Source organism: Hydra vulgaris, chromosome 13 (genome assembly GCF_038396675.1).
Source record: "Hydra vulgaris chromosome 13, alternate assembly HydraT2T_AEP".
In the NCBI taxonomy this organism is placed as follows: Eukaryota; Metazoa; Cnidaria; class Hydrozoa; order Anthoathecata; family Hydridae; genus Hydra; species Hydra vulgaris.
The window spans coordinates 2,317,177-2,334,154 of NC_088932.1; the positions used below are offsets into that span (position 1 = coordinate 2,317,177).

The 16,978-nt window shown below is 28.4% G+C and overlaps 1 protein-coding gene across 9 annotated transcripts in view; it reads left to right on the forward strand.

Moving 5' to 3' along the window:
- LOC100214107 (polycystin-1-like protein 2) overlaps nucleotides 1–16,978 on the forward strand; it is a 194,904-nt gene that overhangs the window by 167,678 nt on the left and 10,248 nt on the right. For all 9 annotated transcript variants that reach the window (XM_065815297.1, XM_065815299.1, XM_065815298.1 and 6 more), the window contains 3 exons: nucleotides 1,041–1,236; nucleotides 3,360–3,995; nucleotides 4,151–4,429. In XM_065815297.1, coding sequence (XP_065671369.1) covers nucleotides 1,041–1,236; nucleotides 3,360–3,995; nucleotides 4,151–4,429 — 1,111 coding nt within the window. The remainder of the gene's footprint in view (nucleotides 1–1,040; nucleotides 1,237–3,359; nucleotides 3,996–4,150; nucleotides 4,430–16,978) is intronic.

Below are 16,978 nucleotides of genomic sequence, written 5' to 3' on the forward strand. Positions count from 1 at the left end.
CGCGAGTTCGATTTCGAAAATTGATAAAATATGAAACACCCTAATCATCAGGTATAAAAAAAGTTACAATTAGTTAATATAAAGAAATTGTTACTAATTTTTTTTATACCTGATGATATCAATTGTTATTGATGAAACATGTTCAAAAGTTTTAAAAAGACTGTTATTTATTTAAATATATATATATATATATATAAATTATGTTAGTGTATTCTAGAAATAGAGTGCTCAATGTCCTTAAAGAACAAAACAATTCTAGAATACACTAATAAGAAGAAATGAATCTCCTCCTTGTAATGGTAGTGAATGTAAAGTATCTACTATTACACAATTAGTTTCACTTTCAGGTGAACCAGACTGCCCCTTTGCTAAAGCCACAAACTTTAAATTTAGATAAACTCGAAATCTCATACGCGATCACAATACTGAAGTGCTTTTTATATATGCAACATTATGTCAAGTCGGAATTGATGTGGATTTTTTTTCAATCAATGAGGATTTGTTTCAATCAATGGATCACATTTATATTTTGTTTACAAGGTTGATAATCAAACTTGTTTTAAAAGTGTCCCAAGTTCTTCTGGAAAATCCTGTTTGTTAATCGGAGAGTTCTATCCTATTTTTGTTTATTATAACTTGAGACTTTTTTTTTAGAGAAATCCCTGCTTGTTGCGTATGGAGAAAAAATCGTGCTTCCTTCTATCAATCTAATCTCCCAATTACTAGATTCTAAATTAAAAAAGTTCGCACGCACCTTTTTATTTAGACCACCAACCACCCACCCCGTTTATTAGGTCTGGATAAAAATTTCCACGACGCTTTTTATTCTCACCTCATTTTGTATTAAGAACTTGGAAATACAATGTAACAAATTTACATAAAAAAAATAAAAAAGGCTGGATATAGTTTTCAGAAAATATAGTGTTTGATAGCCGTGATTTTTTTCTTATTTGTCTTTTTGGTAATAAATTTTTTTCGTATTTGTTTTTAATAAATGTCTTTTTAGTATTAACTATTTTGACTATTTGTTATATTTATAGATTCAATCAACACAGGATTTTTGGCCATGGATGGAGGAATTTTTTATACAACAAGTTTTTCCTGAACCTTGGTTTAACTTAAGTGAGTTCTATGCAAATTCAGATAAAAAAAATTTTCCTGGTAAAATTTTTTTAAATGATCTCAACTCAAAGATTGTAAATGGAATAAGAATTCGACAACTTCGTGTGCAGCCAAGTAAGAATTTTTTTGTAAAAGGCGTAAGCGTATGTTTTAAAATTTTGAGAAAAAATATTTTTATATAATTGTCAAATTTAAAGTTATCCAGTATACCAAACTGACACTTAAGTTAATTTCCACAAAAAACTTTTAAATAGTTTTTTTTTTGTTTTTTTTTACAGAACTCGTTTTATCAATATTTTTTTTACTTAAGAAAAAGCTTTGAAATCAATAACTTGTAAATTTGTAAACTATTCTAACATAAGCTATTAAAGTTTTTGACATTTATTAGATTATAAATGCATTTTAAAATAAAACATTACAAACATTATCACAGTCAATTATTAATGTCACATTTAAAAATTTCTAATTCAAATTCCTGCGATATAATTTATGACTGTGTAGCTTAAATAATTTATTAGAATTAGGACATATGCAAAAGGGAAACAGAAGCTGTTGAATTTCCTTAAGTAATTTAATTAGTAATTAAAACTAGAAAGTATTCTATCAATGGTTGTAATTAAGTGAGTAATTCTCGTAAGCAAAGTAAAAAACAAAAAATCTTTCAGCGTAAATTTTATAAACTAGGAAAGACATGGTATTGTTGAAAAAATTAATATCTATGCAAATGTGTCTATAAATTTAACCAACAAAAGTACTTGATTTTTCAAGATATTTTTTTCCTGGATGATTGAGTAGATAAAAAAGTATTTATTTTGGAAAAATTTAGTAAACTGAATATTTATATCAAGAGGCTTACAAACTATGTTCAGTAATGCATAAATTATTTTATCAGAATTTAAGACCCGAGATGAAATTAATCATTAATTTGAGTAGAAACTTTATTTAAAAGTTGAGGTTTGGGGACAGATAATAGAAAATAATAAAACAATAAAATAATAATATAATAATTGATAGCAAATTAAATAATATGAATAAGAGAAAGAATAAGAGAATAAGAGAAAATAAAAATAAGAGAAAGATAATTTAAGTTAAGAGAACTATAAATAAATAATAATAGAATAATAATATTATAAACATATTTTATATATTGCAATATAATAAAATAAATAATTTATTAATTAGTTTAAATAAATATGAATAAACACGTAACTAATAAAATTTAAAAAAATAATAGATTAAAAAATAACAAACAAGAGAAGATATTAATTTAATGTCATGTTTTTGCCTGCCGTGTTTTCAAGAAAATTTTCGAAAATGTTCCAGATTTTCAAGTGAAAAATATGCTCGCATAATAATTAATTTCTAGTAATCATATTTGAGCAAAATTAATTTTTGAATACTATTTTTACTTTTTTGTTTCTTTAATTACCGTGATACGGCACCACTTATCGTGAATGATTCTTCACCTAATGTGAATGATTCTTCACCTAATGTGAATGATTCTTCACCTAATGTGAATGAAAAAATCTTATATTTTAATTCCATTTAGACTAGGTAAAAATACAAAAATTTGATTGATTATATATAAATTTAATAAATTTAAATGATTACTAAACAAAAGAAACATTGCTTTTTTAATTCAATAAGCTTTTTTCTTAAACTAAAATTTTTTACGAATGTTTCTTCTCTATCATCCTCTAATGCCAATGAATTTTTAAGTTTTCACAGCTAATTCAAGTCCAGTTTCGTCTAATTTAAAAATACGAAGTTGATCTTAAAGGTATTGTGCGTTATCGCACAAACACATCAAAAATACTAATCTAAAAACTAAAAAAAATTTTAGTCTAATTTTTAGTCTAATTTTTTGAGTGTATACAAGTTTCTTAATAAACCAAAAAAAAAATCATTATCAGGTAGAAAACATTTTAAAAATTTAAAATTTAACCTTTTCAAAAATCAATTATTACTGAAATAAATCAATTTTCTATAACAATACAAAAAATATATTTTTTAAATAATAACAATAAAAATTTACTTATTTTTGTTAAATTCACTATAGGCGCTTTCTTATTGTAGAGGATAACATGAAACTATAGGGTCATGTCTTCAGATTTATCTGCTCTTCATTCAATAAATTATTATTTTTTTACAGGTCTGAGGAGGACAGATATTCATCAAAATAAACTTAGTCAATAAAGTTACTAAAATAGCAAACATAATTTTTATTTTGCATTTAGATTCTTGCATCAAAGCTAAGTCAGTTGCTGAATTTTTTAAAATAGACTGTCTGTCTTCATACAATTCTGCAGTTGAAGAAACCCAAGATTTTGATTTTAATTGGACACGGCCAATCAAATATAAATCTCCCATTAATCCATTTACAATGCCTTGGAGGTATCAAACTTGGCAAGAACTTGATGGCTATCCATATAGAACTGACTTAGATACTTACTACGGTGGTGGTTATGCTGTAGAAATCTTCCCTAAATGGAATAACAAGGCTATACTAGATCGTATGAAAGAGCTCAGATGGATTGATAGGCGAACACGAGCAATAATAATTGAATATGCTTTGTTTAACGCTGCTACTAATTATTTCACCATGGCTACAATATTTTTAGAATTCCCTGCTTCAGGCGGAGTTGTTCCTAGTTTTACTGTGCTTACATTTAAATTATATATATCATTAACAGGGTCAAAAGCTATTTTAGGTTCTCATATTATATTTGTTTTAATGACCATACTATTTGCTGTTCGAGAGTGTCGCTTGTTATTGAGAACTGGCATTAAATATTTTATAGAGTTTTGGAACTTAGTGGAGGCTGTGTTAGTTATACTTTCGGTTATTGCAGTTGGAATTTTTTTTTTTAAAAGTATTTTTTGCACTTTTTTGTTGTTGTTGTTTTTTTTGTGAAATTTTAGTTTGTTTTTATCCTTTTTTTTTTTTTACAATTAAAAATACAATTAAAAATATTTTTTATTTTTATTTTTTTTTATCATTATTAAACTTTAAAACTTTTTTTGCAAGATCATTTGGCCAAAGATTTGTTAGAACGAATGACAGATAAGAAACCGCAGAACTTTATCAATTTTCAATTTGCTTCGTACTGGAATCTGGCATATGTTTATGTTGTAGCGCTCATAGTTTTTTTTGTGACTTTAAAGCTCATTAAACTCTTGCGGTTCAATCAACGTGTTTCAATGTTATCTTCAACTTTAAATGTTGCATGGTATCCCTTAAGTATGTTTGGGATAATCTTTTTCATTATTTTGTGTTCTGTTATTACTACATCCAGCATTGTGTTCGGTAAAGTATTACTTTTTATCTAAATCTTTATTAAGTGTAAATAAAAATTTGACGAGTAAGATAAAATGTTTGACGAATAAATACATGCTTTAAAAGGTTACTTTTTTTTGTGCATCAACAAAGAAAAACTTTTGAGGTAAAAAAGTTTTAAAAACTTTTTCTAAACATTTTTATTTTTTTATAATTATTATTATTTTTTTATCTTAGTTATGCATATAATACTGAATACATATATACATATATATATATATATATATATATATATATATATATATATATATATTATATATATATATATATATATATATATATATATATATATATATATATATATATATATATATATATATATATGTAAATTATGTTAGTGTATTTTACAAATAGAATGCTCAATGTTCTTAAAGAACAGAGCAATAATAAATTAGTAAAAAACACTTATCTAACTTTTATCTTCTACTTGAAGTTTCACCATTGCTGGATCATCAGGAAGAGTTCTCTGGATCATCAGGGAGAGAACTCTTCCTGATGATCCAGCAATGGTGAAACTTCAAGTAGAAGATAAAAGTTAGTATATATATATATATATATATATATATATATATATATATATATATATATATATATATATATATATATAAATATATATATAGTCTTCTCCAATTAACCAGCGCTTTTGCGCCGAAGTCTTTTTGCGCTCGCCCATGCGCTTGCAAAAACTTTGGCGAGCGCTTAAAAAAGTGCTTGCAAAAAAACTAAAAGCGTTTTGTTTTAAATTGCATCAAAAGTTTTTTGTTCATTGAACAACTTTTATGAAAAAAAACTTTTTTTACAAGATTTTTATTAAATTATTTTATTTAGTATTTATTCATAACATTCTTTTCGTTATTTTTATTTTGATTTAAATAGTAAAAATTTTTTAAATCGCGCAGGGTAACTTAAAATGACCATCCTACCAGCGCTTTTTCATGCGCTGGCATTAAATTTCAAACGGAGAAGACTGATATATATATATATATATATATATATATATATATATATATATATATATATATATATATATATATTAGGGATATGACTTTTTTGCAACCTACTAGGCCTGTATCGTAATTCAATGAACTTTTATGTAAAAAGAACGAATAGATGTTTCATTTTGACATATTTTGAAAAAAGGTCACCCCAAAACCAAAAAATCGAATTTTCAATAGGTACACTTTTGTACAGTAAATGAATATTAAAGGCTGAAGATGTTGTAAGAGTCATACTCCTGTTGTTATTTTATTTATTTATGCAACATGTACTGTGATATAACAAAAAACATTATGTGATATATAATTATACAAGTATTACAAAATTAACAGTATCAAAGCGTCTAGTACAACAATATACATAACTGTCTGTGTCTATAGGCCTACTGTGTTTAGTACATGGGTCACATGATGCTCACGTCTCATAAAGAGTCTAGCGCTTATTACTTAGAATGAATCGAAGTTGCAGTTTGTCTTTCTTTCTGCAGGAAGCATACAGGTCTTGCATCACCTTGATTGCACGTTCAGCTATCTGATTACTTCGTGGTATGTCGATGACGGATGGCTCTTTCTTCCAGTGATTTTTGAATGACTGCAATGCCTTTTTGTGAGGCTTCAATACATCAGATAAATTCTTGAAGTCATTGTCATTGTACTTTTGACTACTAAACCAATGTTCTGCCCACTCATATGAAATGAACCTGCAAACCTTCTCCAAATTCTTTCTCGCTTCAGGCATAAGAATGAACGCCAGAATGGCGAGAATGGCTCTTGAGTTCCATCTGGCATTGCTCATATTAGGAATGTTCTGAAAGTGAATCAGAGGGAAGTTTCTTTGTTCTTCATAGAACCTAAACACTCTTGTTAAATGGTACAAAAACTTCATATCGTCTCTCCACCCTGATTTATCAAGAATTTCTACAGTTCCATTCACAAACTTATCCTTCAGTTCATCATACTTATTCAACAGTTCAGACACAAATGGGTATTCAATGTTTGGAGATTTGGTATCACCCCCAAGTTCTTCGTCCATCACCAGACGGAGAATCCTGTCTAGTACGTGATGCTGACAACCGATAAATTGTGGTATTGTGACACCCTTTAATTTAAACATACGTTGCAACTTCACAACAACTCCATTTCTCTTCCCAGTATTGACGTTTGTTGTATCAGTAATGATCATCTTAATTGAATTCCACAAATTGTATTCATCAATAAGTTTGGCAATTTTTTCAGCAACAGTTTCAGCTTTGCCATCTTTTAAACGCAGTGCATCAAGTTTCACGTCAGTTCTTTCATTCTGAAGTACAACTACCTGATATTCCTTATCATCTATTCGTTTGCCGTCAAAGTGTAAGGACCACTGTTCCATTTTAAGTTGTTGTATCATTTCTTTTTTTAATTTACCTGCCTCTTTGAATATGGACTTGTAAATTGCTGATTGACTTGGAGTTGGAATATCAATACCTTGTTGTGATAATACATTGCATATTTTAGCAGCTTTCTTTGTGGAAACTCCACTTGATGTAACCATACTTACAGCAAATTTACTTTTGTAGTGCTTTCTAGTTTTTTTCTGAGTGTCCTCATCATCGTCTTTATCACCGTCGTCGTCTTCATCATCTTCACTCTTACTTTTGCAGTTTTCAGATTCAGTACCACTGTCTGTGGTAGACAGGACTTGTGATGTGGAAGGTATTGCTGTTCCAGACTGGACTTTCCTTCTCTTGGAAGGGTGAATGGTTTCTTTACTTGCCACTTGTCCTGTTGAGTACCCCACCTGTCCTTTACTTTCTTTTTGTAGGTGGTATAGACGTTTATCTTCCGAGGATAACCACTGGCCATTCACTTTCGTGATGTCAAATAATGCATTGAGAACATCATATTTTCCACGCTTGACACATTCATCATAGACCTTCAGCACCTTCATAAGCTTTGCTCTTATCACTTGATCAGACACACGTGGAAAATTCAGTTTATTGTCCCACAATTTTGTAATTTCCTTAGAAATTTGGTCTATTCGTTCTTTTCTTCCTTTAACATATGCTCCGAGAAACTGGTATCTTCCTACGATCTGCAATTGAAGTGGTATTCTGGATTTTTCATCGAGTGAATGTTCTTCTACAGCCACGCTTCCTCTTCTTCTGTGTGACTCTTGAAATCTCACCAAATTTTTAGTCCAAGTCTTCTTGTTCTTTGTTACTGTGGTATGACTTTTCTTGTGAGACATCATATAATATTGTTACGACTTTACGGATAGCTGAGCGTAAATATCCGTTTAATAAAGTCGTTTAATTAATAAAATACTTTAACTGTATAGTAATCCAATTATAGTTCGATAATCCAGTCAATGTTGATAACAGTTCGATAATCCAGTCCGTATCCTAACGATAATGCTACAACTACTTATACTTCGTACACTTACAGCGTCTTTAGTTCGCTACAGTAGTTCCTTATTAGCTCAGTTACACGCAGAGTACTTCATAGAACTATTCACATTATCAACACTGAGCTCTGACAGCAGCTCGCTTATATAATTATTTAGAGCTTCCAGAATGTTCTACTAAGTTCTATAATCTTCTACAGTCTGTTACAGTCGTCTATATCACCGTGGTAACACAATGACGTCATCACATAACAATTCCAAGTATTTGCCGGCACACGGCCGTTTCGTTGCCATGGTAACGTGTGGCGTTATATTTATAAATTCATAACAAAATAATGAAATAAATAGAATTAAGCTGAGAATTAAGCTTAAGATTAAAACATCGGTCAAAAATGAATGTATAAAAATGGTAAATCAAATTTTTATTTTGGGGGTGACCTTTTTTTGTTGCAGAAAGCTATTTGGGCCTTTTTTCATGATTTTAGGTAAAAGTTCATCGATTTATGATACAGGAAACATTTTATTTGAAAAAAAATTAAAAAGTCATATCCCTAATATATATATATATATATATTTATATATATATATATATAGTTATATATATATATGTATATATATATATGTATGTATATATATATATGTATGTATATATATATATATGTGTATATATATATATATATATATATATATATATATATATATATATATATATATATATATATATATATATGTATATATATATGTATATATATATATATATATATATATATATGTATGTATATATATATATATATATGTATATATATATATATATATATATATATATATATATATATATATATATATGTATATATATATATATATGTATATGTATATATATATATGTATATGTATATGTATATATATATATATATATATATATATATATATATATATATATATATATATATATATATATGTATATATATATATGTATATATATATAAATGTTTCTATCTATGTCCTTTATAGACTTTGTGACCATGGATTGGGTCGTTCTCACGGAGGGACTTTTTCTTGTACCCCCACTACCTCCAAAAATTTCATCTCCACTCGCCTTTATTTTTATTGCTGATTATAATAGCTATCATTGGCAAGGTACTGTAATTTAAATTTGATAAGGTCCAATGGCCAATGTATAAAATTGAATTTTTTACCGCATTTTTTCAAACGAACTGATGTTTTTCCTAAAAATTCTTTACAGTAAATAAATAAAAAATTAATACAAAGTGGAACTATTAGAATATTTGTTTTTAATAACTTTTTGAATTTTTAGTTTAAAACGAAAAAAAAATTTAATTACTTTTAATATAAGAATTTTTTTATTTTTACTTTTTTTTTCGTTTTAATGTTTATTTTTTTTCTTTTTTTTTTTTTTTTTACAAATTTTTTTGTTCTTGTGTTTGTTTATTTTTATCAAAAGTTTTCTTTTGGCCTTGCTGAACCTTCAAGGAGAATAAATTCTCTTTGTTTAACTTTAAGGAGAACTTAATTGTTATCAGGATTCCTCGTACCAATCATAAAAAAGTCTCCTTGAAGTTTATCCAGAGCATCAGTAATAGGTTTCATAAATTTTTTGCACTCCTCTCTTTCCTCTATCAGTTTGAAATAGGGATGCATGGCCGACGACACAGATTTCGAAGTGGGAGGGAGGGGGGCACAATAGTCATTTTCTGAAAAAAGTCTTCTATATCTTGAATTTTCTAACAAACAAACAAAAAAGTCCCTTAGAAAAAAAATAGAGAACACGTTCCCCCTGCCACTCCCCCCTTCCCGGCGTCATTGGCCCTGGGTAGAGCTTTTACTGGTTTTTAAATTTATCAGTAAATTGTTAAAAATTTACAAGCAAATAGTAAAAAAAAAAAGATAAATTAAAAAAGTGTAAATTCTTTCCTGAATTCTGGTATTATTTTGGTGAAAAATGGAGGAAAAAAATGAAAAATTTAAAAAAATGGTGAAAAGTAAATTATGCCAAACAACAACGAAAAAAAGTTTAATTGCAATCAGCATAACAATTTCAATAACACCAATAAGCAATTTGATACTAACACAGGAACGTGATCTACAAGTAGGAAAAAGCTGATAAATGATCTTGAAAAAACATGATTTGATTACAATGATCTCTTATTTTTAATGCATTTTAAACAAATGAAAACATGTTTTGAAAAGTACGCTACTTGTAATATATGCGGTACAAAGCTTTTCATGTATCATGATCATTTTAATATACATTTGTTGTTTTTGCTATCAAAAACAACAAGCCTGGTATATATACTAGTAATATTAATTTGCGCAGTGTTATGACATTCAAGGAGATTGGTAGAGGGAGGGATGCAATGTTAATCTTTACCTCCATAATGAATATGTTACCACCTCTATGAAAATCTAGTTTAATACTGCATTAATAGCAAAGTTTTCGATAAATTAGTTGCTGAGCAACTGTACGAAAAATAATTCTATAGAAGTTAGGAGAATACTGAACCTGACTCTAATATAAATGTTGTTACTATTTTTAATGTTACTATTAATGGTTCCTGGCAGCGGAGAGGATTTTCTTCTTTGAATGGTGTAGTGGTGGCAAAATCTCACGACAACAACAATGTATTGGGTACTGCTTTATTATCTAAGTTTTTTCAAGGTCAAATTTGACAAAGAAAAAGTAAACACTTAAATACAATTAAATGAAAGTTAATCATTCCTGCCAAGTAAATCACACTAAATCAGCTAGTGCAACATAAATATTTTGCTTTTTGGTTAATAAATATAACATTCGCTATTCAAAATATATTGGTGTTGGAAAAACTACCTCATTTAGCACAGTTATTGCACACAAATCTTATGGTGACAACCTTATTCTAATAAAACTAGAATGTATTGGGCATTACCAGAAGCGTACAGGGAATCGACTACGTCTTAAAAGAAAAGAGTTACAACAGGTAAAACCGACGAAAAAGGTATATCTGTATATTTCGGTATAAGTCTTCTTATTGATAAAGTAATCAGCTTCTTGCAAAATTATGTTGGAATCGCTATTCGACAAAATTCTAATAGTCTTTTGGAAATGAGGAAATCCGTAATAGCTTCACTTCATCATTGCACTAATTTTATTTCTGAGGAATATCGCCATATATTTTGCACTAAAGGTAAAAAAAGTAGATGTGAATGGCAGTTTGATAGAGCAACTTGACAAATTGCATACAAGAAAAAGGTGAATTTTCTCGTTGCCATTTTGGAAAAGATCAAGCCAGTATTTCAAGAACTAGAAAATACTGATATGTTTGAAAAATGTTTGTGCGGCATGACTCAAATGACTTGAAATGAAGTGTTTAATCGAATAATTTGAAACCGTTTCTCTAATACTATATTCACATCAAAAGCTGTTGTTGAAATTTTTTGCTCTGCAACTAATACTTATAATGTTTTGTTATAATGATGGTTTTGTTAAGTTATCTTCTGTATTTGATGTTCTTAATATTAAATTTGGTAGTTACTTTTACTAGTACTCCGTACGGTTAAAAGATATAAACAAAAAAATGTCAGATGAAATTAAAAAAAGAGTTAAAAATTAAGATCTGTTAGAAAAACTATTTGGACAAAAACTAGATAAAGAAACCTAAAAAAATTATTGTGCTTGCAAAAGATTATTGAGCTGTGGTATGCATCTGAATGTGCATGATTTTTATTTTTAAACTGAATTTTCTCTTTTTTTTTTTTTTTTTTTTATGAGTTGCTGTTAAAAAACAATTATATCTCAATAAAAAATAATTATTTTAGCTTCAAACTTTCAGGATATGTTCATTATTAAAGTTTTTAGTGCCTGAACCTAAAAAAAAATTAAACTTGACCTACAATTACCATATTAACCAAGTGTTTTATCGCTAAAAATAGTTTTTTATACTATTAAGTCAGCCATTTTAGATCGTTTAAGTTTTTAAAAAAATGTTTGGTTTAGGCACAAGCTACTTTAGTATATTAGCATTGTGCAAAATTACATTCCCACATTGTGCAAATAGCATTTCCACAAACATTCTTATCGATTTTAATTATGAATTTTCAAATATTCTTTCTAAACTATATAATATATCATTCATAAATGGAACTTTTCCGAATGTTTTAAAATTATCTTGTGTTATTCCAAGGATGTAAAATAAGATCTTATTTTACGTCCTTGTAAAACAAAATCTTATTTTACGTCCTTGGTTATTCTAATATTTAAAAACGGCTCTAAACTTTTATGTACTAACTACAGACCTATTTTTCTTTTATTTAACATTATTAAACTTCTTAAAAAACTTGTGCATTCTATAGTGTACTCTTTTCTTAACTGTTTAAATGAATGTTTTTAACTGTTTAAATGAATTTCAACTTGGTTTTTGTTCAAAACATTCTACCTGCCATTCATTGATAAGTATAACTGAAAAAATCAGGAAAGCTCTCGACACTGGTCATTTTGTTTGTGGTATTTTTATAGATTTACAAAAAGCTTTTGATACCGTTGATCATAACATTTTGGTTTCTAAATTAAAAAATGATATTCGTGATGTTGTAAGTGACTGGTTTTGATCTTATCTTACAGATTGGAAACAATTTGTAAGTATTAATGGTTATAGTTCTACTAATAAATCTGTTGTGTGCAGTGTTCCTCAAGGTTCTGTTCTTGGTCCTCTTTTGTTCTTAATTAATGCTAATGACATAAACAACTCTATTCACTTCTCGTCAATTCATCTTTTTGCTGATGACACAAACCTATTGCCATATATCAACAAATTGTATAATTCTCTATGTAAAAACATAAGTTCGTATATAAAAGGTATTGTTCACTGGTTAAATGCTAACCTAATATGTCTTAACGCAAAAAAACTGAACTAATCTTTTTTTCATCTTCTAGAAAAAAACACAATCTAAAACAATAGTTCTAAAATTTAAATCAAAATTAATAATAAACTGTTACATTCTACTAAAGTAATCAAATATCTCGGTGTTTTGATAGACTGCAATCTCTCGTGGAACTTTCATATTGGTGAGCTACGCAAAAAACTAACTCGAGCTAACGGCTTGATAAATTCTTTCAATAACTCGTCATTATGTCGATAAATTCACATTAAAGAACGTTTACTGTACCCTACTAAAAACATATAATGGAAAACTTAGTGTACCATCATTTAAAACTCAGAAGTGTGGTAAACTTTCTATTGTCTATCGGTGCATTTGTGAATGGAACAAGAGTCTTGCGTGCTTAGGGAATGAGTTAAAAAAACTACAACTTCAAACACCTTTATCGTCTTTTCTTAATCTTAAACTTCTTTTTTGTTTATTTTTTATTAATATTATCAAAGTATGATTTTTAAATGTTTACTTAGTTTATGTATGTTCTACGTGTGTATGCTTATTATTAATAATATTATATTTAAAAACTCCTGTCATCAGAATTCTGTTTGAGTGACACCATCCCTATCAATCATTTAGTTATTATTATTAGATACTTACAATTAATTTACTCATTATTATATTATTTTATATAATTATCATTTTTATATATACATATATATATTTTTTAATCAATTATTTTTACTTACTACAACCAATAGAATTATGATTTTTATTATTATATTTATTATTATTATTATTATTATAATAAATATAATAATAACAATAATAAAAATAAAATAAATATATTGTTGTTGTTGTTGTTGTTGTTAATCTAATATTAAAATATTTAATGTAATATTAAAATATTTATATAATAACAATAATAAAAATAAAATAAATATCTTGTTGTTGTTGTTGTTGTTGTTGTTGTTGTTGTTGTTGTTGTTGTTGTTATTGTTGTTAATGTAATATTAAAATATTTATGTGACGCTAACTTTTACACCTTTTTACGTTGAGTCAGCAATTTTTAATTTTCAAACTAAAAATTTTTTTGCAATACGTTTTAGATTTTTTATCTAATATGCTAGTAGTTCGTCAAAGGTATTTATTATATAAGAAAATATAAATAATGCCAAGATACCACCTTAAATAATTATTTATTTTGATTCTCTTGCATTGATAATGAATTATAATAAATAAAATATTAAAAACAGCAGTTTTATAATATATTCAGGAGCACTGAATAACCTGCAAGGATGAGTGATGACCTGCTTAATAAGTGTCAAATGGCAAGCGTCAAGCAGGTCAACACTCATCCGAGATCGAATTTTTGTAACAAATAGATCAGCACCTAAAAATGCTCGCTCTGATTTAATTCATGTTAGGCGGTAATTATTTTAAAAGTAATAAAAACAGCACAAGATTTGCAGTTCTTTTGCTTGCTTAAGCCTGTTTCGAAAGTCAACATTTCGTTTGAAATAGACTTGAAATCATCATTTGAGTTGTCTCTGGTTTGCAACTTTCAAATTTGCAACTTTCTAAATCAGACTCAACAAATTGCTTTGTCGTCAAATTATATCTTTCATTTGATGCAAAGACTCAATTTTTTCTTTTTCAGTTCTTCAAAAACTTATTTTTTGTTGCTGTTAAAAGGCTTTCGTCATTTTTGCAAAATGCCCTTTACCGCCAATTCGATTGGTTCAAGAGCACCAACAATTTTAGTCAAAATGTCAAACTCTTTTTCAATAAAACGAGGTTTGAAGAAATCACAGCCAGAACATTTCATCATCGGAATTAAAAGATTCGTTCTTGAATTTTGGAACATGTCTCTCGTACAAATCCTACTGAACAGCCAGACAAACTCTATTATATGCATCAGAACCAAAAGATTTGAGGTTTGATGCTGGCTTTAGCCAATTAAACTACATTGTAAATTTAGGAGGTTCTCTGATTAAATGTTTACTCACGGTTGCAATTAGACCGTTAAGTCTTCTTGGAGAACTCTAATAACTAAAAAAAATTGTGTCAAGTTTGGTGTTCAGTAGGAAACAATTTTTTCAAACTTATTATCATTGAAGCCCCGTCAGTGATGGAATAACTAAAACAATCAGTCTAATTCAATCCAAATTCTGTTTAACTTCCTGATACCATTTCTGTCGCTTTTCCTCCAGAAAGTGACCCGAAAATACGTACAAGTCCAGGATTTTAGTATTTTTTCTGAGAAATTTCAGTATTTAGAAATCCTAATTTCTCAAGAAAGTGTATTCATCTAGTGTAATGGAAAAACGTTTCCCGTTTAACAGAAATGAACTTAGTTAAATTTTAAACTCGTTTTTGACACTTAAGAAATAGTAAATTACCAATTACCAATTGGTTATGGTTTTTTGAAAGATCATTTTTTGTTAATCCTTTAAAACTAAATCCATCCATAGCTACCATTTATAAATCTTTTTGAGAAATTTTTACCGTTTTTGAGAGACATTTTTAAGAAAAAATAATTGTTTCATGTTTTTGACGAAGATTTTTGCATCTATTTTGTTCTTTGGTTTTATTATTATTATTTTATACTCGGATGTCAATTAAAATGGTACCATATTGTTTTGTAGATCCTGTGAACTGAGATTTGTTTTCGCATATCTTGCACACATTTTCAGATCGATCATTTTCTTATGTTTCCATATATCTGACATTTTTCAGACTGTTTAAAAAAACTTTCAATAAAAACTAAACGTTTCACTTCTTCTGTGTGTGACTTCTTCTGTGTGTGACTTCTTCTGTGTGTGACTTCTTCTGTGTGTGACTTCTTCTGTGTGTGACTTCTTCTGGGTGTGACTGGACTGAGCAAAACAATTTAAAAAAATAACTACTAGTTTTATTTCATTCCAATTGTTTGAATATAAAAATTTAATTGCAAAAGCAAAAAAAGTAAATTTTTTCAAATTAACCAATTTACCGACACAATTTACCGGCAATTTGGTAAAAAAAATGGTAAAAGATCAACCCTTGTTTGGAAAGACATAGTTTCCGTGCATTCGTGATCTATTAGTTTTCCTTGGTTTTTAACTCTTTTTAAATTTAAAAAAATAAAACCTAAAATAATGAAAATAAAAAAAGATTTAAGAGCTTTTCACGCGGGTCAGTGTATCCGGGAGGTTACGAAAGATGTAGGAGTTGCCTGGTCAATAGGTTTTGCTGTAAAAAAAAACTTTTTTGCAATGTTGTAATGTTAGAAGAAAAGAAGGATCTGGTGGACAGAATAAATTTATTAATATCTGGCCTTAAAGGTCAAATCAAGAAAAATCTACCCAAGTAATAAGAGCCTTCGACCTCAACATTTTAAAGAGGACTGTCTGCAAGGTTGTTAAATATAATATAAAGGTTAAATCTTTTGTTAGAAACAAAAAAAAATTCTGTTAGCTAAAGCTCTGGCCGGAAAGTAGTAAGAAGAGTCTGTGAATTTTAAAGAAAAAACATCCAACTATTCTTTTGTCAGATGAAAAATATTTTACAGTGAATCCAGTCTCAAACAGCAGAACTTATGGGTATCTTTCAATGCTACAAGTTCAGGATGTCACTGACCACAAGGATGAGTCAGGCCAAACATCTTAGTCAGAACGTGATTTTCGGCCTAGTGGCTTCCAACGGTCTCAAAATGCTTTCAGTTTTTTACCAACAGTCTTTAGAATGGGTTTTTTTATAAAGATTATTTAGATTAAGTTTTCAAACCCCATGTGCTATACTGGATACAGAGGCGTCCCGAGGGGGCGTAGGGGTGTGTACAAACACCTACGAACTTTAGTCGGCAAATTGGACACTGAAGTCGGCAAAATTGGATTTATAGTTGGTAGTCGGCGAATTTTAGCCAACGAGAATCTTTTTTTTTTTTCTTATTTGACAAAAAAAATTTTCTTGACCTTCTTTGGCAAAAATTAGATAAGTCCCCTCTCCTTCCACTCTTAAGGATCTCTTCAGGACGGCCCTGTTTGGCTGCGTGGCAACTTTAGGAATAGTGACAATTATTTTTTCATGATGCACAAAGCAAATCTTGTTTAGACATGGGTCTCAGAGAATATTTTTTACTGGTCCAAAGAAATCTGGCCTCCTAAATCTCCAAGTTTAAATCTTCTGGCTTTTCTATATTCAGGCTAAGTCTTGTAAACAACAAACACCTAAATGTTGAAGCCCTCAAGACTTTCATCGCCTAGGCCTGATCCAAAATGTCAGCTGATT